A 26,461-nucleotide genomic window follows, 5' to 3' on the forward strand; every position below is an offset into this window, starting at 1 on the left:
TGTCACTCTTTCACCTTACTATTATTGGTGCAAATTGACACACAGCTTCATGGTTTAACAAACATAGAAACAAACTATGCCAGAGGATGCCTCCGGAAAGCTAAATTAGGAAAAAGATGGAGGTTGTTTGGGCCATTCGGGTGAGAAAATAAAGTACAGCGTGTCTTGTGTAACACAAATTACCATACAACATTCAGTATAGCTTATATTTCATACAATGCCCACAGTGCAAGTTTTACATTTATTACAATTTTAAGAATTAAAAAATTCTAACAGATTCAAAAAAAGATTGAACAGGAGCAATATACTTTTGCTTTCAGATGCACAAAAGTAGGATTGTTGTTGATTTCAGTAGAGTGGAACCTCTAAAATAAAATGTCCCCGTGGTTGTATAATTTATTACAGGCATCTCAAACTTAATTTACTGGGGGACGCTGGAGGCTGGTCTCCCAAAGGTTCACTTCAAACTCATGTTTTAAGCATCTGACTAAATTTGTTAACTATCAACAGCTTTAGTGACACCAAACTATGGTCCTAAGTCATTATAAATGTACAAATGTATAAATTTTGACACTGTTGAGTTCCGCGTGAGATTGTTAGACATTCCGCTTGCTTATTTGAAATTGCTTTGTGTGAACCAATGTGCTTGTCATGTTTGTATTTGCACTGCCATTGTAGTTTTTTCTTACAAGATTATTAATAGCAAATATATATCTAACTTTTAACCACCCAGGTTGCATGGGCCACAAATACAGAATACTAAAGTATGAAGTTAAGTAGAGGGACACAAATAATGAGTCTGCAGGCCTCAAGTTTGAGACTCCTGATTTAGAAGTTAAGATGAGGAAAATATGCTTCTAAAACCGGGCTATTCAACTGACGGCCAGGGGGGCCAAATCCAGCCTGGGAATGACACCCTAGGTTAATTTTAAAACTTGGGAGTTAAACATCCATCCATCCATCCATTTTCTATCTCAGCTACAATTGGGCGGAAGGCAGGGTACACCCTGGACAAGTCGCCCTGAGGGCCTGTGAGTACAATTTAAAAATCTTGTGAAAGACTCATATTTTTGCAAATTATCCATCCATCCATTTTCTACCGCTTATTCCCTTTGTGGGGTCGCGGGGGGCGCTGGCGCCTATCTCAGCTACAATCGGGCGGAAGGCGGGGTACATCCTGGACAAGTCGCCACCTCATCGCAGGGCCAACACAGATAGACAGACAACATTCGCACTCACATTCACACACTAGGGCCAATTTAGTGTTGCCAATCAACCTATCCCCAGGTGCATGTCTTTGGAAGTGGGAGGAAGCCGGAGTACCCGGAGGGAACCCACGCATTCACGGGGAGAACATGCAAACTCCACACAGAAAGAACCCGAGCCTGTATTTGAACCCAGGACTGCAGGAACTTCTTATTGTGAGGCAGACGTACTAACCCCTCTGCCACCGTGAAGCCTATTTTTTTTTTGCAAATTAAATAAACCAAAATCAAATGTCTACTGTAGAGGACGCTGGTTGTCCAGAACATACAAAATAAGTCTGGTCCCATGTCCTTAACTTTCTGAAGATGTGGCCCCTAGAACAATTTACTTGAATATCCCTGCTCTTAAACTGCGGGTCTCCATCAATATTAGAGTTACTTTATTCCGAGGATGTTGTAGTCGTAATGATTTGTGCAGTCCTTTGAGACATTTGTGATTTGGGGCTATATAAATAAACATTGATTGATTGATTGACAAAAAAAAAAAGAAAGGTGAGCTACTTTGTTTTATTTATTTGACTGGCAACATTTAAACGATTGCATTTATTCTACCACTTATCCCCTTTGGGGTGGCGGGGGGTGCTGGAGCCTATCTCAGCTACAATCAGGCGGAAGGCGTTGTACACCCTGGACACGTCTCCACCTCATCGCAGGGCATTTAAACTATACTTTATTTACTGTATTTACTTACTTTATTTTTACCCAAAAAGTGTGATCCCTGTCTTGATGCTATTTTATGACATGGGGTTGTCAATAAAAAGAGGCATAACATGATCTGGAGATATATAAACATGGCTGACCCAGGCTAAATCAGGTCCCTGAGTAGAATTTTCTTTGAAAAAAAATAACAAACAGAACATTATTAAAACGTAAATGTTTAAACCGTATTGGTTCAGCTCTAATCGGGATTTGAACTAAGTATCTTTTACCTGCCAAGACAAGGACTAATGCTGAACGCCACAGTAGCCACTTGGCCACTTTGTGGTAAAATGTTATGTGATGTCATTCATTGATTGACATTTTCCATGCGCTTCTTCGCACAAAACGAGGCCGCCCACGGATCACTGGGCCCTACGCACAGTTCATGATCTGCATTTAGGGCGGGGTGGCCCTGGTTAAAAGAATACTAAGCAATGTTACTTGACCCTTTTGGCTACTTGACATCAGCTAATTAGCTCCCAAGCTACCTGTTGGAGACCCAAGCTCTAAAGTCTAAACTGCCAGATGTATGATAATGCATGACACCTCACATTGTGCGAGAAGAGGAAACTAGAATTCATTGACATCAAAAGTGGTTAAATATACATGTATATACACACACTATATTACCAAAAGTAATTGGCCACCTTCCTTGACTCATATATGAACTTGAAGTGCCATCCCATTCCTAACCCATTGGGTTCAGTATGATGTAGGTCCACCTTTTGCAGCTATAAGAGCTTCGACTCTTCTGGGAAGGCTGTCCACAAGGTTGCGGAGTGTGTTAATAGGAATGTTCGACCATTCTTCCAAAAGCGCATTGGTGACGTCACACACTGATGTTGGCAGAGAAGGCCTGGCTCTCAGTCTCCGTTCTAATTCATCTCAAAGGTGTTCTATCAGGTTCAGGTCAGGACTTTTTGCAGGCCACTCAAGTTCATCCACACCAGACTCTGTCATCCATGTCATTATGGACCTTGCTTGCTTGTGGTTAGAACTCCTGATTCTGATCATTTGGATGGGTGGCCAAATACTTTTGGCCATATAGTGTATCATTTATTTGGAAAAAATATCTCCAAGTCAGATTACAGGTAAACCAGCCTCCTGTAAAAGATATTCCCTTTCAAAAGTTCCACTCCACTTGAACTGATTCAAAAACATGGAATATTTGGAATTATTCACCACTGAGTCCACACTTGATGTCTACAGGAAAGTGCAAACTGCTTTTTGAGATAAAAATGCTTCTAAATATTCTTCACCACTTTGTAATAAAGTTATCAATTGGAAGTGATACACCCGCAGTTTTTTTACACAGCGGTGGCTGACATGCCAAGATGATTATTCATGATGCACACAAAACAAGCTCTTTGTCGAAATTGTGATTGCTGTGTACTCCAGCTGTGTTCTTTTTCTTTCCCATGTTTGCATCTTGTTGATGTTACATGAAGCCGCTGTTTTTTTTTAGAGACCAGGCCAAACTCCCCTCAAAATCATTTACATTTGGTACAAGTTCATATCGAGGTCCACGGGATCAATAGTCCTCCCTGTGTGATTTACTCTTTTCTTCTTCCACTTTACTCGTTCAAAACAGTTCAGACAGTCCAACCACGCTGCACGGTTGTGTTTATGTGGAATGTGCATCCATCAGTCAATAGCGTGCAGGGGGAGCCGAGGGAGCTAGGCGAAGGACAAATCAAAGTCGCTGTAATATTTGTGCCTCCAAGGTGAATGTGTGTGTGCGTGTGCATGTGCGTGACAGTAAGAAATAGCTGTAAATGTAGTGGCAGCTTGGTTTACGGCCAAATTGGCTTTTTAAACAAACAAAAGAAAAAGCTGAAGCGCTCAGCAGGTACAGTGTGCAAAGAAATTACCACAACAGTTGTGGATAAAATATAAGCTATCCAGATGAACATTAGGCTTCCTTTGTGTGCTTGTTTGTGCATTCACCCAGCAGGCAATGTCTTCAGTAAAGAAATAGTAGGAAATAATACAAAAAGTGTATCTCACTGTGGAATAGGGCTATAGTATTTTCCAGTAACTTAGTGCAAACAAAAATCTGTAGTTGTAGTTCAACAACCTCCAAAAACAATTGAATCTGTTATTGGTAAATGGGTAGGTATTCAGGGTGTTTTATAGTGGTCGACGGGGCAAACGCGCAACATTGTCCAAAATGCACATAATCCCCTAAAACAGTGGTTCTCAATTGCGTTACGCGTGCCTCTGGGGGTACTTGAAGGTATGCCAAGGGGTACGTGAGATTTTTTTTAAATAACCTAAAAATAGCAACAATTCAAAAATCCTTTATAAATATATTTATTGAATAATACTACAACAAAATATGAATGCAAGTTCATAAACTGTGAACAAAAATACAACAATGCAATATTCAGTGTTGACAGTTGGATTTTTTGTGGACATGTTCCATAAATATTGATGTTAAAGATTTATTTTTTTGTGAAGAAATGCTTAGAATTAAATTCATGAATCCAGATGGATCTCTATTACAATTCCCAAAGTGGGCACTTTAAGTTGATGGTTACTTCTGTGTGTAAAAATCTTTATTTAATATATAATAGAATCACTTGTTTATTTTTCAACAGGTTTTTAATTATTTTTATATATTTTTTTCCAAATAGTTCAAGAAAGACCACTGCAAATGACAAATATTTTGCACTGTTGTACAATTTAATAAATCAGAAACTGATGACATAGTGATGTATTTTACTTCTTTATCTCTTTTTTTCAACCAAAAATGCTTTGCTCTGATTAGGGGGTACTTGAATTACAAAAATGTTAACAGGGGGTGCATCACTGAAAAAAGGATGAGTACCACTGTCCTAAAACACATGCAATACGGGGAAAATACAACTCAATAAATTGGTAGCTCTATAATATTGTTTAAATATAGTATAATAGATACATAAAATGTACCTTTTCACTACGCTTACTTTATTCAGTTTTTTTTAAATCCCTATATCACCACTGGTAGAGCTTATTTAAACATATGAATATTTAGATGCCGCCTACAGGCTTGTCAAGCAGGATGTGGAGGCAAAATTAATATTTTAGTAATCTCTTGTCTAAAATCACTATTTGAGTTTAAAAGTTTGTGTGTGTGGCTTTGTCTTCACTGCAGTGGTCTGTTTTTTGTCCTAAGAAAATACACTTGTTTGGCCCTGTATGTGTTCTGGGTCTTGCTGGGAATATCTCCAAACTTCTCATGAATAGGACAAAAATTGCTGTGATGTTGGGCGATTATCATTAATCTATGTTGTATTTGTCTTTTGGTCAAAAGGTTACACTCCAAACGGGTTTATTCTATGATTTAAGTTGTATTAACTGCATTACCCAATGCTTATGTCATGTCCACATTTTGCACAAATGACTCCCCTCCCTCCTCTCTCATTCCAAAAAGCTATACAATTCTGGAAGAAATATTTGTCTGACTCATTTTTTTCTTTCGGTAGCGGTGTAAAACCTTTCTCATTTGGAATGGGATGTTATTTGAATTTTCAAATACGTTACTGGCACCAAAATGTTGATCATTATTATCAACCTCTGTCTCAGTTGACTAATGCAGTAAATAAACACGGCTTCCCCCTGCTCAAGACAGCAGCCACATTGACACATTGTTCCAATGGACGACAGCATCTACGTATTAATATATCTGGGACTTGTTTCTTAGTGGTACACTAACTCACAGTTTTATCGTTTGTCTGCTGGCTTTTCCTGAATTTCAAGTGGCATGTGTTTTGGGGGGTTCTGCGTGTTTTGGATATTGTTGCACTTGTGTGTTGTGTTTTGTGAAATTGCATGTGTTTTGGCAGTTTGTGTGTGTTTTGGACAATTCTGCGTGTTTCAAGTGCATGTTGGTGTTTTTGTGTCTTTAGGACATTGCAGTGCATTTGCCCCGCACTTTATTATCTTTATTTAGGATTATAACATTCTGTTTGTTAATGATAATAATATTTTATAATGTGTATATGGTGTAAATACGCTACCAAGTATGATACATTGCATTACAAAGGGCAACTAAAAAATCAGGTAAATATACATTTTCCACATATTTATGCTTTACTCTTTGTACAAAATACTAATACATCTTGTCATTGTGAATTGTATACGTGCATAAAAGAAACAAAATGACTATCATTAACGGAGGCTATCTCATATTGTAATGCAAAATACAGCAAACAGAGATTCAATTTGGGTAGCAAAATAATTCATTTCACAAGAGACAAAACACATTTTAAGCCCAAGATGAATCCTTTTGAAAGTGAAAAATGTTGAATGATCCAAGCACATTTCACCTTTTGTGCGTTATGGTTGAGGGGGTATACATGTCATGTTGTAATCAGAGTTTCTGGTTCAATCCCAGGGAGCCACATAGTCTGCAGCATTGCATTTTTGGCCTCAAACTGCTCATGGTGAGCAGCCTGGCACCTTGGTGGCAGCCTTTTAATCAAGGTGTGAATGAATACTCTTATATTGTTTGAAAATGTACTACACTAAATCCCTTTGTTTGTCTTACCCTTTTACTTATAGGCACACAATATATTTACCCTACAATGCATTAACATTTCCTGATTGTGTTTATGCTGCTGCTTAATGGTGTGCTTTCGGTACATCTCTGAAACTTTAAAAATACCTTCAAAATAAGGACATGTATGGCAGATGTTGATGAGGGAGTAATTCTGGACAGTTCTGAAGGATCTATAATACATCCGTATTAGAGACAATTGAAAACCTATCATACACTCGATTATATCATTGCCTTTCCACCTTTTTTCCACAGATTGTGTCACAAAATACATTTGTCACTTTTGCTTCAATGCAACACCCTAGAAACACGCTTTTAAGGGGAGTTATTTTGCAAAAAAAAAACTTTTCTTACCTATTGGTACTTGTTTTTGTGTATTTGAGATAAGCATAAGTCCTGGAATTTGAAATCAAACAATGGAGGCATTGTGGAGCTATTTATAAAACAATCTTGCCTTCCTTCATACTTCCTCCAATCGAGCCATTTTTGTGCCGTTTTTTTTTATTTATTGGTGAGGTCAGCGAACATTTCCACATATGGTAAATATTTACCCGATGAGGTTTGCATTAGTCCAATGTAGTAGTCCACGCTGTACTGAATAAAATGTTTATTTTTCTCTATATTCTTGTTGTGGAGCAGACTGGCTCGTACATGCACATGCCTCCTCAGCTGTTGCCATTTCTATTACAAAGTAGTGTATAGTTCTAACTTATATCTGTCGAAAGAGTCGTTATGGAAGCACTAAAAACTAAAACATGGCTGACGGGGATAATACACTGTCAAAGTGGAGGCACGTAAATAAGACCGACCACAAAATGGCGCATCCTGAAGAGACGTCCGAAAGCGGTTTGAAGACGGTCTGTAAAACATAATCTATGCACAATTTTGACCAAAAAACCACCATTGCAAGTTATATAGAATACAAGAAAGTGTTTTAAATGTAGAAAAAAGTCATATGACCTCTTTAAAGGAGACATACATTTTTTCACAGATAAAATCAGTTCTGAGGTTTCTTAATAACATGGCTCCGCCTCAAGCATCAAGAATTAAACAACCCCTTCTAAACAGCCCAGTCCCAAACAGTAGGTTTTGGAGGGCTGTTATGTCTTATGCAAATGAAATAACTGTTCAGGCTGGCCATATTGAGTCATCGGTGAGCGATACAGTAAGCATGTCGTATGTTCAAACAAAGGTTTCACCCATAAAACTATAGTGCAAGTCTTGTTTCTACAGAGGAACGTGTAGGAAAGTAAATGAAAGGCATTGGCCCTGAAGGCAAGACTTTATAAACCTCAGCCTTGGTTCAGTCTACGGAGCTTTCTGGTCAGGGGACACAACAAGAACGACTAACAATCCTTAATTCTGTGTTGCTGAGTTGTGTAATGATGTGTGTGACAATAATACTGCAACTCTGCCTTTGATTTTGGCTTTGACATTGAGTGGTCCTGTGTAGTATGCCGTGAACGAAGAACATGGGAGAAAGGAAGGGAAGAGAGAGTGGTCTTATTCCAAGTGGACCCAAATGGCTTTGCTAAAAGACATATTTTCTGACATCAGCTCAAACCAAAATTACCCAGTTGTGTAATTTCACACTTGATATTTGGGCAAATAATCTAAAAAATCATATTTGGATTGGTCTCGCCCGGAAGATGGTGTGTTTCAGGCCACTGCATCAAACCAGTCACAAAGTTTACCAAAAATATAAAATTGCAGTCTCTCCAGGATTTCACATACAAGACTGTAATGTTGTAAGTCTTTCTTTATATAACATCGAATAAACTTGTGATTTGAAAACAATGCTATCAGTGTTGTAAGAGTGAAGTGGCGACTTGTTCAGGGTGTACACTGCCTTCCGCCGGAGTACAGCTGTGATAGGTTCCAGCTCCCCTCCCCCGTGACCCCAAAAAGGGACAAGCAGTAGCAAATGGGTGGCTGGATGAATGTTTTAAGAGTTTCTTAACCTAAAAAAGCAAAGGATTTCAACAAAAAAATTTAAAACAAATGTGTGTTTTACTCTTTTTATATAAGTCTATAAGAATATAGATATATTATAAGTCTGGGTGATGGCAGTACAAGCAAATAACTATCAAATTATTGTACTGTTTTAATTAAACTTCCAGGAATAATTAATTATAATACAGATAGAGACACCTCCAAAGCTTCCTTATTGTCCGCTGTCTGCGCTGTCATCCACAAGTTGCAGACATTCTCCTTGTATTATTTACACTTAAACATTGTTTTTTCATCTTAAAAAAAAACTTTAACAGTGTGTTCCAACACATTTATCCCTGCATCTTATAGCATTTGTGAACTGTTGATAGTTATCTATAGCGCTATTTTTCTGTTGGTAAATAAGATACAAATACGATTATCATCACACTTCAACATATTTGTCAATATATATATATATATATATATATATATATATATATATATATATTAGGAAGTATGTTTGACCTATACTTGTATCATTTAAGCAATAAAGAGTGTTGAGGTGTGAGTATTGTTAAAAGTTGTTGTTCCTGCTTCATCCACTCAAGAAACAAACGTAAGATTTGATTAGACAGTTGACGTGTGCGTTGGAGCGCTACTCAGAAAATAATTCCTTTGGACAAATTATGTGAGAAAATTACGGGTATTGGACAAAGTTGCAAGGTTGCACATGATTAAATTGGTGCCATCGCAAACTCCTTCAGGGATAGAAATTGAATCTCTTATTATTTACCTCTTGATGTCTGTTAAAAAAAAGAGAGACTCAGTAAATAGAGAATAATTTGAAACAGAGCAACTGAAACCCTGTCATCGTCATAGAAATGTGATTAATACACTCTGCTCCTAAATGCATAACAACCACGTGATAACAAATTAATGTGTCAAACCCACAATTGTGATGAGTTTATCGGAACCCGATTGCTTGTTTCTTTGCAATACATTGTTCAACAGATACTACAAATAAGACGGAAATAAGAGGCTCAATATCCAAGCCAGTGAAGAACATCAATCCTCTGTCTGTGATTAATGGTGACAGATTGGCTGGCATGCACAAAGTCAAGGCAAATAAATGTAATCCTTCAGATGCTGATACAGCTGGGATGGTTTGTTTGCAAAAGCCAGGGAGATGTGCTGAATCCACACTGAGCAGAGAAACATAACTTTCACTTCCTGGTGAGTTGTCCAGAATGCTTTTTGTAGAAGTGGAATAGATGGCTAACAAGATGTTTAAGACTGTCTCATCCTCAAAGAATGATGTGTTTGCTGGACAGGTGCTGCGGTCACAGCTTGGTCCCCAGGATGGGTTTAGTGTAGTTATTCTGTTGGGCTGGTGGCAACCGGGCTGAGGATGGGCGTGGACAGGTCCCTCACTGGGCACATAGGGGGGATGACCTTATGACTGTAGTACTCCACCACCTGCTTGGGTACCTCTGCCAGGACACACTTGGCCAAGGCTGCCGGTGAAGCCTACAAAACAGGTATTGAACAATGGTGAGACATTTGTTTATTTATTCTCCTGCTTTATCTGAGCAGTTCCCAATGTGCTAGAATGTCTTCCAGGTTTAGAGCCTGAAGGGATTACCTGTCAATCACAGCGGTGACGAAGCAAGCTGTGCAATTATTCTAACTCAGACTCAGAAAAAGCTCATATACAGTATCTTACATTGCAGCAACCATTTTTATTGCACCACATATTCTTGAGTGACAGTACGAAATATTTTAAACTAACAGGGATGTCACGATCAACATTTTGGGCTGCCGATCCCGATCTGATACTTTGGCCACAGACCAGATCCGATACTTTGGCAACAGATTATAAAACTATAAATGTTTTATAGCATTTCATCTTATTTAACAAGAGAACATTGTTATTGACTCACAAGTGTTGTGCCTTACAGCACACTGATGATTCCTGCGTCCATGTAAGTGTAAAGTTAATTGTGTCATTTAAGCAATAAAAAGTGTCAATGTCTAATCTATTATTTCACTATATTCATAAAAAGAGGCGGTATAATGTGTGACTAAGTCAGCTGTGGATGTTTTTCTGGCCTCTGACTGGACAACATGTGCATGGAAGCCCGTGTATGTGTTTGTTTGGACAGAGATTTTCTTTTGAAACACCACTTGTTTTAATCATTTTAACACCGGAGAGCAATGTTCGCCTTAATTTTTAATGTGTGTGAGCAAACGCACAAACTCCCTCAGCATTCAGTGGACCATGTTAGCAACATCAGACGTGTACATTTTGGCCACACCAGCATCACACCTGTCCAAAATTTGACATCATAACAGGTTAAATGTCTTATTATTAAACCAAATGGTGCCAGTCATTTCCATCCATCATCTTCCGCTTATCCGAGGTCGGGTCGCGGGGGCAACAGCCTAAGCAGGGAAACCCAGACTTCCCTCTCCCCAGCCACTTCGTCTAGCTCTTCCCGGGGGATCCCGAGGCGTTCCCAGGCCAGCCGGGAGACTTAGTCTTCCCAACGTGTCCTAGGTCTTCCCCGTGGCCTCCTACCGGTTGGACGTGCCCTAAACACCTCCCTAGGGAGGCGTTCGGGTGGCATCCTGACCAGATGCCCGAACCACCTCATCTGGCTCCTCTCGATGTGAAGGAGCAGCGGCTTTACTTTGAGTTCCTCCCGGATGGCAGAGCTTCTCACCCTATCTCTAAGGGAGAGCCCCGCCACACGGCGGAGGAAACTCATTTCGGCCGCTTGTACCCGTGATCTTATCCTTTCGGTCATGACCCAAAGCTCATGACCATAGGTGAGGATGGGAACGTAGATCGACCGGTAAATTGAGAGCTTTGCCTTCCGGCTCAGCTCCTTCTTCACCACAACGGACCGGTACAACGTCCGCATTACTGAAGACGCCGCACCGATCCGCCTGTCGATCTCACGATCCACTCTTCCCTCACTCGTGAACAAGACTCCTAGGTACTTGAACTCCTCCACTTGGGGCAGGGTCTCCTCCCCAACCCGGAGATGGCACTCCACCCTTTTCCGGGCGAGAACCATGGACTCGGACTTGGAGGTGCTGATTCTCATTCCGGTCGCTTCACACTCGGCTGCGAAACGATCCAGCGAGAGCTGAAGATCCCGGTCAGATGAAGCCATCAGGACCACATCATCTGCAAAAAGCAGAGACCTGATCCTGCGGTTACCAAACCGGAACCCCTCAACGCCTTGACTGCGCCTAGAAATTCTGTCCATAAAAGTTATGAACAGAATCGGTGACAAAGGACAGCCTTGGCGGAGTCCAACCCTCACTGGAAATGTGTTCGACTTACTGCCGGCAATGCGGACCAAGCTCTGGCACTGATCGTACAGGGAACGGACCGCCACAATAAGACAGTCCGATACCCCATACTCTCTGAGCACTCCCCACAGGACTTCCCGAGGGACACGGTCGAATGCCTTCTCCAAGTCCACAAAGCACATGTAGACTGGTTGGGCAAACTCCCATGCACCCTCAAGAACCCTGCCGAGAGTATAGAGCTGGTCCACAGTTCCACGACCAGGACGAAAACCACACTGTTCCTCCTGAATCCGAGGTTCGACTATCCGACGTAGCCTCCTCTCCAGTACACCTGAATAAACCTTACCGGGAAGGCTGAGGAGTGTGATCCCACGATAGTTGGAACACACCCTCCGGTCCCCCTTCTTAAAGAGAGGAACCACCACCCCGGTCTGCCAATCCAGAACCACCACCCCGATGTCCACGCGATGCTGCAAAGTCTTGTCAACCAAGACAGCCCCACAGCATCCAGAGCCTTAAGGAACTCCGGGCGGATCTCGTCCACCCCTGGGGCCTTGCCACCGAGGAGCTTTTTAACTACCTCAGCGACCTCAGCCCCAGAAATAGGAGAGACCACCACAGATTCCCCAGGCACTGCTTCTTCATAGGAAGACGTGTTGGTGGGATTGAGGAGGTCTTCGAAGTATTCCTTCCACCTATCCACAACATCCGCAGTCGAGGTCAGCAGAACACCATCCACACCATACACGGTGTTGATAGTGCACTGCTTCCCCTTCCTGAGGCGGCGGACGGTGGTCCAGAATCGCTTCGAAGCCGTCCGGAAGTCGTTTTCCATGGCTTCCCCGAACTCTTCCCATGTCCGAGTTTTTGCCTCCGCGACCGCTGAAGCTGTACACCGCTTGGCCTGTCGGTACCTGTCCACTGCCTCCGGAGTCCTATGAGCCAAAAGGACCCGATAGGACTCCTTCTTCAGCTTGACGGCATCCCTCACCGCTGGTGTCCACCAAGGGGTTTTAGGATTGCCGCCACGACAGGCACCAACTACCTTGCGGCCACAGCTCCGATCTGCCGCCTCGACAATAGAGGTGCGGAACATGGTCCACTCGGACTCAATGTCCAGCACCTCCCTCGTGACATGTTCAAAGTTCTTCCGGAGGTGGGAATTGAAACTTTGTCTGACAGGAGACTCTGCCAGACGTTCCCAGCAGACCCTCACAATGCGTTTGGGCCTCCCAGGTCTGTCCGGCATCCTCCCCCACCATCGCAGCCAACTCACCACCAGGTGGTGATCGGTAGAAAGCTCCGCCCCTCTCTTCACCCGAGTGTCCATAACATGAGGCCGCAAATCCGATGACACAACTACAAAGTCGATCATGGAACTGCGGCCTAGGGTGTCCTGGTGCCAAGTGCACATATGGACACCCTTATGTTTGAACATGGTGTTTGTTATGGACAAACTGTGACGAGCACAAAAGTCCAATAACAAAACACCACTCGGGTTCAGATCCGGGCGGCCATTCTTCCCAATCACGCCTCTCCAGGTTTCACTGTCGTTGCCAACGTGAGCGTTGAAGTCTCCCAGTAGGACAAGGGAATCACCCGGGGGAGCACTTTCCAGTACTCCCTCGAGCGTTCCCAAAAAGGGTGGGTACTCTGAACTGCTGTTTGGTGAATAAGCACAAACAACAGTCAGGACCCGTCCCCCCACCCGAAGGCGGAGGGAGGCTACCCTTTCGTCCACCGGGTTGAACTCCAACGTACAGGCTTTGAGCCGGGGGGAAACAAGAATTGCCACCCCAGCCCGTCGCCTCTCACTGCCGGCAACGCCAGAGTGGAAGAGGGTCCAATCCCTCTCGAGAGAAGTGGTTCCAGAGCCCTTGCTGTGCGTCGTAGTGAGTCCGACTATATCCAGCCGGAATTTCTCGACTTCGCGCACTAGCTCAGGCTCTTTCCCCCCCAGTGACGTGACGTTCCACGTCCCAAGAGCTAGCTTCTGTAGCCGAGGATCGGACCGCCAAGTGCCCTGCCTTCGACTGTCGCCCAGCTCACAATGCACCCGACCTCTATGGCCCCTGCTATGGGTGGTGAGCCCATTGGAGGGGGGACCCACGTTGCCTCTTCGGGCTGTGCCCGGCCGGGCCCCATGGGAACAGGCCCGGCCACCAGGCGCTCGCCATCGTGCCCCACCTCCGGGCCTGGCTCCAGAGGGGGGCCCCGGTGACCAGCGTCCGGGCGAGGGAAATCTGGGTCCATGATGTTTCTTCTTCATAAAGGTCTTTGAGCTGCTCTTTGTCTGATCCCTCACCTAGAACCTGTTTGCCTTGGGAGACCCTACCAGGGGGCTTTATGCCCCCGGACAACATAGCTCCTAGGATCATTGGGACACGCAAACTCCTCTACCACGATAAGGTTGCAGCTCAGAGAGGAGGCCAGTCATTTCCATTAGATTATTTTCTAATATAAGTGATTTTGCTCAATTAAGGTGAAAACAACAACAAAGATAGTGTTTTTCATGAGCAATGTACTGGTTTTGTGTGTCTGGGTGGGAGGTCCTGCTTTGAAAATAATGTGTACCTCTTTCAGAAATTACATTTAGTTCCCCTTAAAACATTCATTCACATTTTGCACAATGAGATGTAGGCATGGGATAAAGTGTACATTCCTGTAACTTTCGGTCCGTAAAATATATCATTACACCTTTCTATTAGCATTTATGTAATCTAAAAACAGCATTCCAGGATTAATATCCATAAATTAACATTCCTAATAAATGATAGTCGAATAAGCACATTTCTGATAGAGGAGTGTAAATTATAAGCATTTACCTCTCATAACTCTGCTACACTGTAAACTATAAGCTGACTAACACGCATAGCACGCTGTCAATGACATCGATTGGCTGCGTGTGAGCGACATTATAGTGCAACGACCTGGCATTCATAGTTTATGTGTGTTGTTGGAATTACCCGACTGTTTGTGTGGCTCTAAATGCTTCAGCAGCTGACTATAATGAGTGTGTATGTTGGTGCAAGTGACAAAAAGAGAGCGGCTTCTGTTGAGGTGACAGAGAGTTGGTTTTGACGTCATCTGTACGGCAAAAAAAATGACCAGTTTTGGTAGATAGTAGTTTTTTGCTAACGTTTTTTGGTATGGTTACGGCCGACGATAAACAGTTAAAGTGATCGATGGGTGTCCTTGTCCTATTTAAAGCATCTCGACAGACGTCACAATAGTTTAACAGCGTTGACAAATATTGTTTTATCTGTAGTGTTCGCTTTTTGTCACTTGCCACTCAGAGTTAAAAATCATACACAATAAATTGTTTATTTTCTTAAGAATTTATTTTGAGCACAGCATAGATTGGCTGTGCGCAGATGACGTGTGAACAGTGCGCAATTCCGGAGGCGTGTACTTTACTTGGGAACATTACGGGGAGGGGCCTTTTTATTCAAAGGGGAACATTATCACAATTTCAAAAGGGTTAAAAACAATAAAAATCAGTTCCCAGTTGCTTGTTGTTTTTTTTGTTTTTTTTTTCAGAATTTTACCGGTTCCGGAATATCCCTAAATAAAGCTTTAAAGTGCCTTATTTTCGCTACCTTCAAAACCACTATCCATTTCCCTGTGATGTCATACAGTGCTGCCAATACAAACAACAAGGCGGTTACAACAGCAAGATATAGCGACATTAGCTCGGATTCAGACTCGGCTTTCAGCGGCTTAAGCGATTCAACAGATTACGCATGTATTGAAACAGATGGTCGGAGTATGGAGGCAGATAGCGAAAACGAAATTGAAGAAGAAATTGAAGCTATTGAGCGAATAGCTATTGACGCTATTCGGCCATAGTGTGGGTGTACCTAATGAAGTGGCCCATAGCATGGCTGCCTTATTAGCATTGCCGGTAAAATGTGCGGACCAAACGATCAGGACTTTCGCATCTTGTGACACTGGAGCAACTTAAATCCGTCGATTGGTAAGTGTTTGTTTCGCATTAAATGTGGGTATCTAGTTTCAAATGTACATACAGCTAGCGTAAATAGCATGTTAGCATCGATTAGCATAGCATGTTAGCAGCGATTAGCTGGCAGTCATGCCATGACAAAATATGTCTGATTAGCACATAAATCAACAACATCAACAAAACTCACCTTTGTGATTTCGTTGACTTAATCGTTGCAAATGCATCTGCAGGTTATCCATACATCTCGGTGCCAGACACTGTGGCAAATTCAATGGGGGTCTGGCGGCAGATTTCTTGCCAGTGGTGCAACTTGAATCCCTCCCTGTTAGTGTTGTTACACCCTCCGACAACACACCGACGAGGCATGATGTCTCCAAGGTTCCAAAAAATAGTCGAAAAAACGGAAAATAACAGAGCTGAGACTCGGTGTTTGTAATGTGAAAATGAAAATGGCTGGTGTGTTACCTCGGTGACGTCACAACGTGACGTCATTGCTAAAAGACCGATAAACAGAAAGGCGTTTAATTTGCCAAAATTCAGCCATTTAGAGTTTGGAAATCGGTTAAAAAAATACATCGTCTTTTTTCTGCAACACCAAGGTATATATTGACGGTTGCATAGGTTTGGTGATAATGTTCCCCTTTAATACGCTGCGTCCAGATGACCATAGCCTAAATGGATGACATCACAAGTGAGTACACTACACGTCACATTGAACATGTATATATTGTGTCAACATTTAGTAAGTACCACTGTTATCCACCACTGCCTTAATCGCTCTTGTACATGGGATTTATTAGCATTGTACAGGTTGATTATTGAATCAACACGCCGGATTGTATTCAGCTAGAGGCGTGTCCTGATGAAATTAAACAATGGATGTCCGCCAACTTTTTGCAACTCAACGCCAAGAAAACCGAAATGCTGATTATCGGTCCTGCGAGACACCGACATCTATTTAATAATGCTACCTTACCATTTGACAACCAAACAAATACGCAAGGTGACTCGGTGAAGAATCTGGGTATTATCTTCGACCCAACTCTTTCCTTTGAGTCACACATTAAGAGTGTTACTAAAACGGCCTTCTTACATCTCCGTAATATCGCTAAAATTCATTCCATTTTGTCCACCAGCAACGCCGAGATCATTATTCATGCCTTCATTACGTCTTGTCTCGATTACTGTAACATATTATTTTCGGGTCACCCTATGTCTAGCATTAAAAGATTACAGTTGGTACAAAATGCGGCTGCTAGACTTTTGACAAGAACAAGAAAGTTTGATCACATTACGCCTATACTGGCTCACCTGCACTAGTTTCATGTGCACTTAAGATGTGACTTTAAGGTTTTACTACTTACGTATAAAATACTCCACGGTCTAGCTCCATCCTATCTTGCTGATTGTATTGTACCATATGTCCCGGCAAGAAATCTGCATTCACAGAACTCCGGGTTATTAGTGATTCCCGGAGCCAAAAAAAAGTCTGCGGGCATCAGAGCGTTTTTCTATTCGGGCTCCAGTACTCTGGAATGCCCTCCCGGTAACAGTTAGAGATGCTACCTCAGTAGAAGCATTTAAGTCCCATCTTAAAACTCATTTGTATACTCTAGCCTTTAAATTGACCCCCTTTTTAGACCAGTTGATCTGCCGTTTCTTTTCTTTTCTCCTTTGCCCCCCTCTCCATTGTGGAGGGGGGCGTGCGGGACACACAGGTCGAATGGCCATGGATGAAGTGCAGGCTGACCAGAGTCGGGACCCGGGGTGAACCGCTCGCCTGTGCATCGGTTGGGGACATGTCTGCGCTCCTGACCCGTGTCCGCTTGGGAGGGTCTCCTGCTGGCCCCACTATGGACTGGACTCTCACTATTATGTTGGACCCACTATGGACTGGACTTTCACAATATTATGTAAGACGCACTACTCAACGTCCATTGCTTTCGGTCTCCCCTAGAGGGATGGGGGGGTTTGCCTACATATGCGGTCCTCTCCAAGGTTTCGCATAGTCATTCACAACGACGTCCCACTGAAGTGAGTTTTTCCTTGCCCTTATGTGGGCTGTGTACCGCGGATGTCGTTGTGGCTTGTGCAGCCCTTTGAGACATTTCTGATTTAGGGCTGAATAAATAAACATTGAATGATTGATTGAATATTATTAATACTAGTCGGTATTGCTATAAAATGTGTGTACTAATATCTCTGGATTTCATTTCTATAGTGTTGTTCCTTGAGGAGATATAATACAATGCTTGTTGAAACGTAAAGTGTTCACCTTTGTAAGATACAGTACTGAAGAAGACATACACAAATGTGTAAGCTTCCACAAACCTACATAATCCCATATAGGTTTCCTGCTGGCTCCGCTGTGAGCGGGACTCTCGCTGCTGTGTTGGATCCGCTTTGGACTGGACTCTCGCGACTGTGTTGGATCCATTATGGATTGAACTTTCACAGTATCATGTTAGACCCGCTCGACATCCATAGCTTTCGTCCTCTCCAAGGTTCTCATAGTCATCATTGTCACCGACGTCCCACTGGGTGTGAGTTTTCCTTGCCCTTATGTGGGCCTACTGAGGATGTGGTAGTGGTTTGTGTTGTGGTTTGTGCAGCCCTTTGAGACACTAGTGATTTAGGGCTATATAAGTAAACATTGATTGATTGATTGATTGATATGCTGCATGCCAAGCTGATACAACTCTTTGTGTATGGATAATTTAAGTAGCACATGAAAAGACAAACATATGTTCAAGAAAACATCATGTCCTCGGCTGAGTTGACTAACCGTCTTGAAATCCCTGAAGGGCACAAATTGCACAATGTCCCTAAGGACCGGCTCGCCCTTCGGTGAGCGTAGAACACCGTCATCTCCATCCAAGATCTGCATGTCTGTGAAGTCTGCATTGCCGACGCCAACGATAATTATGGAGAGAGGCTGATAGGAGGCACGCACAATGGCTTCACGTGTGTCCGCCATATCCGTCACCACGCCATCCGTAAGGATGAGCAGGATGTGGTAGCGCTGTGAGAAGATGGAGAGTTTTTCTATTAGTTTTTTTCATGAGCCTCATTAAACAGCAGCATGTGGTTATGCGTGGTTAAGTGAGGAAGAGTACTCTTTACTAAGTGGTATCCAAAATAGACTCATAGGAGCAGTATAAAACCAAAATTAAATGCAAGGATGGAAACATGTAGTTTTGATTTACTTATAAGTAGGTTAGCATTGTTACTTGAACGTGTTGACATTTTATAAATAAACTCAACAAAAAAGGGAAAAACAATTTTTTGCTACAATCTTTCATGAGCAGAATTAAAATATATAAATCTTGTTTTATGTGAATGAATATAATATTTCTCTCAAATGTTGTGGACAATTACTTTTAAACAATGACAGCGAGCGATTTTCCTTTGCAGAGATAACCCATCCACCTCACAGGAGTGGCATATCAAGATGCTGATTAGGCAGCCTGATTATTGCGCAGGTGTTACATAGTTTAGCCAAAATAAAAGGCCAAATGTGCAGTTTTATCACGCCGCACAATGCCACAGATGTTGCAAGTGTTGAGGGTGTGTGCATTAGGCATGTTGAATGCAGTAATGTGCACTAGAGCAGTGGAATGATTGTTCATTTCCAACCATAAACCAGGTCCAAAGAGCATTTGGCAGTACATCGACTCAACCCGCCTCACAACCGCAGACCACATGTAACCAAACAGCGTAGGACCTCCTCCTTTTCACTGGCAGATAGCAGACACCGTGTCTGGCCTCGTGTGGGGGTGCACTTTGCTGATATCAGCGTAGTGGACGCAGGGTGAGCAGGCATATCTTATGGACGACGAACACAGGTGCATTTTATAGATGGCATGCTCAATGCGCAGAGATATCGTGACCAGATCCTGAGGTTCATTGTTGTCCCAATCACCCGTTAACGTCAGTTCATGTTGCAGCATGGTGATGCACTGCCCCATGTTGTAAGAGTCTGTACACAATTGCAGGAAGCTGAAAACGTTTCACTCTTGCATGGCCAGCATACCAACATGTATGCTGGCCATGACATGTCACCCATTTAGAATGATCGGAATGCTTTGGATTATGGTGGGTCAAAATACAAACTTTGATGAATAAATGTTTAATTAACAACATTTATAATTAATTCATTCTAATTTGAATTTAGTACAACCATGTGTCATTCATTGATTTAATGTAAAAAAGCATTTCATTATTTGATCATTAAAATAATATTTTCCCTATTTAATCATTTAAATTAGGGGTCTCAGACACGCGGGCCGTGGGCCAATTGCGGCCCGCAAGATGTATTTTGCAGCCCCCACCTTAATATGAAAGTTTAATGTTAGTGCGGCCCGCAAGTTTTATATGAATGTTGCTTGACAGCATTGTTATTTGGGTCCACAATGGCTCTTTCAACGTTCTGGTTTGCCTACCCCTGCATTGGTGGAAAAGCGGCAAATGAGTGAAAGCGACAGAGACGTTGCATAGAGATGAGGGTTTTCTTACATGCCTGACTGCAGTCACACCGTGACACTTGTCCGTCAGTAATAACAGTCCCCAATAACTTGAACCAGTTCAAACCGTTATTTTTTTTTTTTATTGTTTAACTTGCATTATCTCACACGATGAACAATACATATATTTCTATATGACGCCAAATAACACTCCGGGAGCCGTCACTTTTTCGCGCTTGCTATCCAGGTACTTTCCCGGCTATTATCCGCCGACCGCCGTGTTGCTGTAAGGAGGAGAAGCGGAACGACGCACATTGCGGAAATAAAATTATTCTCCATGCGTCGGCTAAATACAAATATATTCCACGACACCAAACATGTCTTTTTCAAAGCCTGCAGTGAAGAGAATGGTTAGTGATGTGCAAAGTCAATTCCAGGAAAAGTGGGAGATGCAATATTTCTTTGTTGAGCACCCCGACGTGTCTTATTTGCACAGACAAAGTTGCGGTGCACAAGGGATACAATTTGTAATGTCATTATACAACTAAATATGCTGAGGAGTATGCAACATTTTTTGGGAAGAAATCTTTTCTTGCGGCTCAGCCTCACCCAGACTCTGCGTCCAGTGGCCCCCAGGTAAATTGAGTTTGAGACCACTGATTTAAATAATGTATGATAGATTTCATTATTTCATGATTAAATTAATCACAGACGTCATTGCTTTGTGATTCAATTAATTATGTCACAATATAATAATTATTAGATTATTTCCTGTGTCAGCACTTAATTAATTTATATTTATCTGTTAGACTCGCCCATCAAAGTCAGTAGGCGGGGCTAACACAAATCTACTCCAATGATTGCTTTGGTCTGAAGCCTGGAACGTAGGAGGATACACTTGTAGTTTTTTGGGAGTTGGTGGTAGATATTTTAGACTTTGCGGAATATGTCGAAGCAGCAAGAAGTGCTGACCCAAAGAATGTAGCTGTTAAAGTAGAGGAATTTTTTTGGAAGTTGTCGGAGTTATTGACACACTTTCAGACCAAGATGGTGTGTTCCATTTGTACTGGGAAGTCGGAATTTCTGAGTTCCTAGTCGAAATTTCAACAGGAACGCCCCTCAGGGTCAGAGCACTCTCCACCCCCGAGTTCGTTTTAAAGACGGATGTAAACCATATCTGCTCCTATAAAATCCATTCTTAGCACTTCTGAATTGTTATTGTAGCATCAAATCAGTCATAAACAATGTATTGTTGTACATATATATATGGTAATGTTTGTGTAAACAGCATTTATCTAACGTGGTGTATATAAGTTGTACAAACCCCGTTTCCATATGAGTTGGAAAATTGTGTTAGACGTAAATATAAACGGAATACAATGATTTGCAAATCCTTTTCAACCCATATTCAGTTGACTGCACTACAAATACAAGATATTTGATGTTCAAACTCATAAACGTTATTCTTTTTTGCAAATAATAATTAACTTAGAATTTTGTGGTTGCAACATGTGCTAAAGTAGTTGGGAAAGGACATGTTCACCACTGTGTTACATCACCTTTTCTTTTAATAACACTCAATAAACATTTGGGAACTGAGGAAACTAATTGTTGAAGCTTTGAAAGTGGAATTCTTTCCCATTCTTGTTTTATGTAGAGCTTTAGACATTCAACAGTCCGTTGTCTCCGCTGTCGTATTTTACGCTTCATAATGCACCACACATTTTCGATGAGAGACAGGTCTGGACTGCAGGCGGGCCAGGAAAGTACCCGCACTCATTTGCTACGAAACCACGCTGTTGTAACACGTGGTTTGGCATTGTCTTGCTGAAATAAGCAGGGGCGTCCATGATAATTCTGCTTGGATGACAACATATGTTGCTCCAAAACCTGTATGGACCATTCAGCATTAATGGTTCCTTCACAGATGTGTAAGTTACCCATACCTTGGGCACTAATACACCCCCATACCATCACAGATGCTGGCTTTTGAACTTAGCGCCTATAAAAATCCGGATGGTTATTTTCCTCTTTGTTCCGGAGGACACCACATCCACAGTTTCCAAATATAATTTGAAATGTGGACTCGTCAGACCCCAGAACACTTTTCCACTTTGCATCAGTCACTCTTAGATGATCTCAGGCCCAGCGAAACCGACGGCGTTCCTTGGTGTTGTTGATAAATGGGTTTTGCTTTGCATAGTAGAGTTTTAACTTGCACTTACAGATGTAGCAACCAACTGTAGTTACTGACAGTGGTTTTTTAAGTGTTCATGAGCCCATGTGGTGATACCCTTTACACACTGATGTCGGTTTTTGATGCAGTACCACCTGAGGGATCAAAGGCCCGTAATATCATCGCTTACGTGCAGTGATTTTTCCAAATTCTCTGAACCTTTTGATAATTTTACTGACCGTAGATGGTAAAATCCCTAAATTCCTTGCAATAGCTCGTTGAGAAATGTTGTTCTAAAACTGTTTGACAATTTGCTTACAAATTGGTGACCCTCGCCTCATCCTTGTTTGTGTATTACTTAGTATTTCATGGAAGCTGCCTTTATACCCAATCATGGCACCCACCTGTTCCCAATTAGCCTGCACACCCGTGGGATGTTCCAAATAAGTCTTTGATGAGCATTTCTCAACTTTATCAGTATTTATTACCACCTTTCCCAACTTTTTTGTCCCTTGTTGCTGACATCAAATTCTAAAGTTAATGATTTTTTGCAAAAAAAATAATGTTTATCAGTTTGAACATCAAATATGTTGTCTTTGTAGCACATTCAACTGAATATGGGTTGAAAATGATTTGCAAATTATTGTATTCCATTTATATTTACATCTAACACAATTTCCCAACTCATATGGAAACGGGGTTTGTACATCGCTAGCAATTGTGGCTTGTGATTTCTCTTCATCTTCCGTGTTTGAAGGTTGCAGAAGACCGCATATTTTCCCATAACATGTTTGTACTCAGACAAGGCAAACCCACAAATAGTTTTGCGTGGATGTCGTTATCTTGATTTCCGACATCGTAATTGGAACGCTCACAACTCGACTGTGACGTTATTCCCAGCTCCGACTTCCAACTACAGAGGTAACAGGAACGCAGCACAAGATATCCCACGCTTATTTGAACAAGTGGAAGTTTTGGGTAATCAATCAGGTGTTGGGATCTGCCCATTGACTTTGATGGCTGAGTTTGACAGATGGAATGAATTCATGAAGTGCTGACGCATAGGTCCATTAAAATATTCTTTAAATTATCAAATCTTTTAATAATTGATTTGTGAAATAATCAAATCATGAAATCATTCAATAATTAAACCCAATGATTAAAGAAATTATTAAGAATAAAAACTTACATTTAATTAAATACATGTGCACATTTAATAACACATTTATATATTACATTCAAATTCAATTTGACACATTTAATGTATTTATTTAATCATGCATTTATCAATGCTGTCCCATTAGTGCATATGGTACATGAAGCAAATGGTGGTCACACATATAATGCACTAACTGGTTTTACCATGCCATACAATAAACTTCACATTTTGGATCAGTCTTTTAGTGTGGCCAGCCTAGGGCAGTGTTTTCCAACCACTGTGCTGCAGCACACTAATGTACTATGAGATATTGTTTGCTGTGCCGTTGGAAATTATGTAATTTCACCTAATTGGGTGGCAGGTGGCAGCAGGTAGCTAATTGCTTTGTAGACGTCAGGAACATGGTTTGTTGTGATCACAATATGAAGACGACAGCGGGAGGCAGCGTGCAGGTCAAAAGGTATCTAATGCTTAAACAGAAAATAAACAAAAGGCATTGAAGCTTAGGGATGGCTATGCAAAACAAAACTAAAACTGAACTGGCTGCAAAGTAAACAAAAACAGAACTCTGAAAGGCAGCAAAGACTTACAGTGCGTGGAGCAGATGGTGTCCACAAAGTACATTCGTACATGACATGACAATGAACCACAAAATAGAAGCGACAGACAAGAACTAAAACACTACACACAGGAAAACACAAAAAAAAACCTCAAAATGAGTCACAGCATGATGGGACAGGGCGTGACAGTACACCTACTTGGAGACGAGCTTTAGTGATGCATGGTTGGTTATGGTTTGAATTTTTATCCAACAATTGCAAGAACAACATTTTACTGTCACTATAGGGTGCTGAGTTTAAATTTTTAATGTTTTCTGCTGGTGGTGTGCCTTGGGATTTTTTCAATGAAAAAAATGTGCTTCGGCTCAGAAAAGGTTGAAAAACACTGGCCTCGGGCACAACCGTGCAGAAATTGTCTAATCAGCATGTTGATAAGCCACATCTGTGAGGTGGATGAAGATGTGCTCACTAACAAGATGTATGAACAATATTTGAGAATCTTAGCCACTTAGTGAACATAGAAATGTACTATTTGAGTTCAGCTCATGTAAAATGGGAGAAAAAAATCAAAGTGTTGATATTTTTATTGAGTATAATTGGCATGAGAGCCTCATTAGGAAAACAAGCATTCACACTGATCGGTAAATAATAATGCCATATAAAGGTTGATGCTAAAGTGAGATAAGACCACCAGAGCACAGTGCTCATTAGCACTATTGGCCTTGTAAAATACTCCTTAGCTATTTTGCTGAGAAAAAAGAAAATAAAGCATTATTGTATGGTGGTAAATCTTTGCTAAAATAACGCTTGTTTATTTATTTATGCTGGGTTGCTTCTTCTCAGTGCTATAGGCACCATTACTGTAAACTGCGAGTTAACCCGCAGGCTGTTCACTTGAGGGACATAGTGGGAGGCAAGACAACAAAGCTCAGTAACATGAAAATCATACGTAAAGAGACGGAGACACTCACAGAAGCGTCTTTAATGTTGCCGTCGCCGGCTGACAACTTGGCTATCCTGTTAATGATGGGGGAAACGTTGGTGGGGCCGTACAGCTGGATTTTAGGAAGGCAGTTCTGGTATGCCTCAACCACTCCTTGGATCTCTGATCAAACACAGTGACACATGCGCAGCTTAGAAAAAAACAAGCGATACATTTTCCCACATCCGTCAGCCAACAAGAAGGTGAAAAGTGTGTGGGGGTGGGGGGCTGTCAGATGGAGCCTTTACTGTGTTGTTGTACAGTGGAGTGTTTTAAGTCTCGTCTTCAGACCCACTTTTATTCTTTGGCTTTTAACACTTTGTGAGTTGTGTGGTCCTCTGTGTATTTAAAAAAAAGTTAATTTCTATTTATTGTTTTAATTGATTTTACCCTTTAAAATCGTTTTTAATCACATATATTTTTATATTGTTTTATATTAGTTTTATTTTTAATTCAGTCATTGGTGGAGCTAAGGATAATATTTGAATATTGTTTTTAATATTGTTTTGCAGCATTTTGGAAACATTTATGTTGTTTAAATGTGCTATACAAATAAAGTGGATTGGATTGGATTGTTGTAAAGATTTAAAACGGAACCGAAGTGTTTTTCCATTATGACAAGTAAGTGCAGGACCTAGAGCAGTGGTTCTTAACCTGGGTTCGATCGAACCCTAGGGGTTCGGTGATTTGGCCTCAGGGGTTCGGCGGAGCCTCTGCCACTGAGGTGAAGATACACCCGACTCATCGTATAAATAAAAACTTTTCCCTATTGCCGTGTTATGGATACACCCAAACAATGTTCCTTCTAATTTTCCATCTGATTTGCAGGTGTGTACTGTGTATTGTGTTGTGAGTTCATGCACTGTGTTGGTTTTGTTCTTTGAACAAAGTTCATTCTGTGCACTAGTAAAAAAACATACCATATTTTTCGGACTATGAGACACAGTTTTTTTCATAGTTTGGCCAGGGGTGCGACTTATACTCAGGAACGACTTATGTGTGAAATTAACACATTACCGTAAAATATCAAATAATATTATTTAGCTCATTCACGTAAGAGACTCGACGTATAAGATTTCATGGGATTTATCGATTAGGAGTGACAGATTGTTCGGTAAACTTATAGCATGTTCTATATGTTATAGTTATTTGAATGACTCTTACCATAATATGTTACGTTAACATACCAGGCACCTTCCAGTTGGTTATTTATGCGTCATATAACGTACACTTATTCAGCCTGTTGTTCACAATTTTTTATTTATTTTAAATTGCCTTTCAAATGTCTATTCTTGGTGTTGGATTTTATCAAATCAATTTCCCCCAAAAATGCAACTTATACTCCAGTGCGACTTATATATGATTTTTCCCTTCTTTATTATGCATTTTCGGCAGGTGCG

General features: G+C 41.5%; 1 protein-coding gene across 1 annotated transcript in view; it reads right to left on the bottom strand.

Annotated features, from left to right (window-relative positions):
• Nucleotides 1-4,261: 4,261 nt before the first annotated feature.
• The window catches only part of cpne7 (copine VII), a 109,875-nt gene continuing 87,675 nt past the window's right edge, over nt 4,262-26,461 (bottom strand). Inside the window, exons 14-16 of the mRNA XM_061882560.1 lie at nt 25,051-25,184; nt 18,507-18,743; nt 4,262-9,963 (exon numbers count right to left, since the gene is read on the bottom strand). Of these exons, the coding sequence (XP_061738544.1) occupies nt 9,811-9,963; nt 18,507-18,743; nt 25,051-25,184 (524 nt within the window). The 3' untranslated portion in view covers nt 4,262-9,810. The remainder of the gene's footprint in view (nt 9,964-18,506; nt 18,744-25,050; nt 25,185-26,461) is intronic.

This window comes from Nerophis ophidion, linkage group LG02, assembly GCF_033978795.1.
Source record: "Nerophis ophidion isolate RoL-2023_Sa linkage group LG02, RoL_Noph_v1.0, whole genome shotgun sequence".
NCBI lineage: Eukaryota > Metazoa > Chordata > Actinopteri > Syngnathiformes > Syngnathidae > Nerophis > Nerophis ophidion.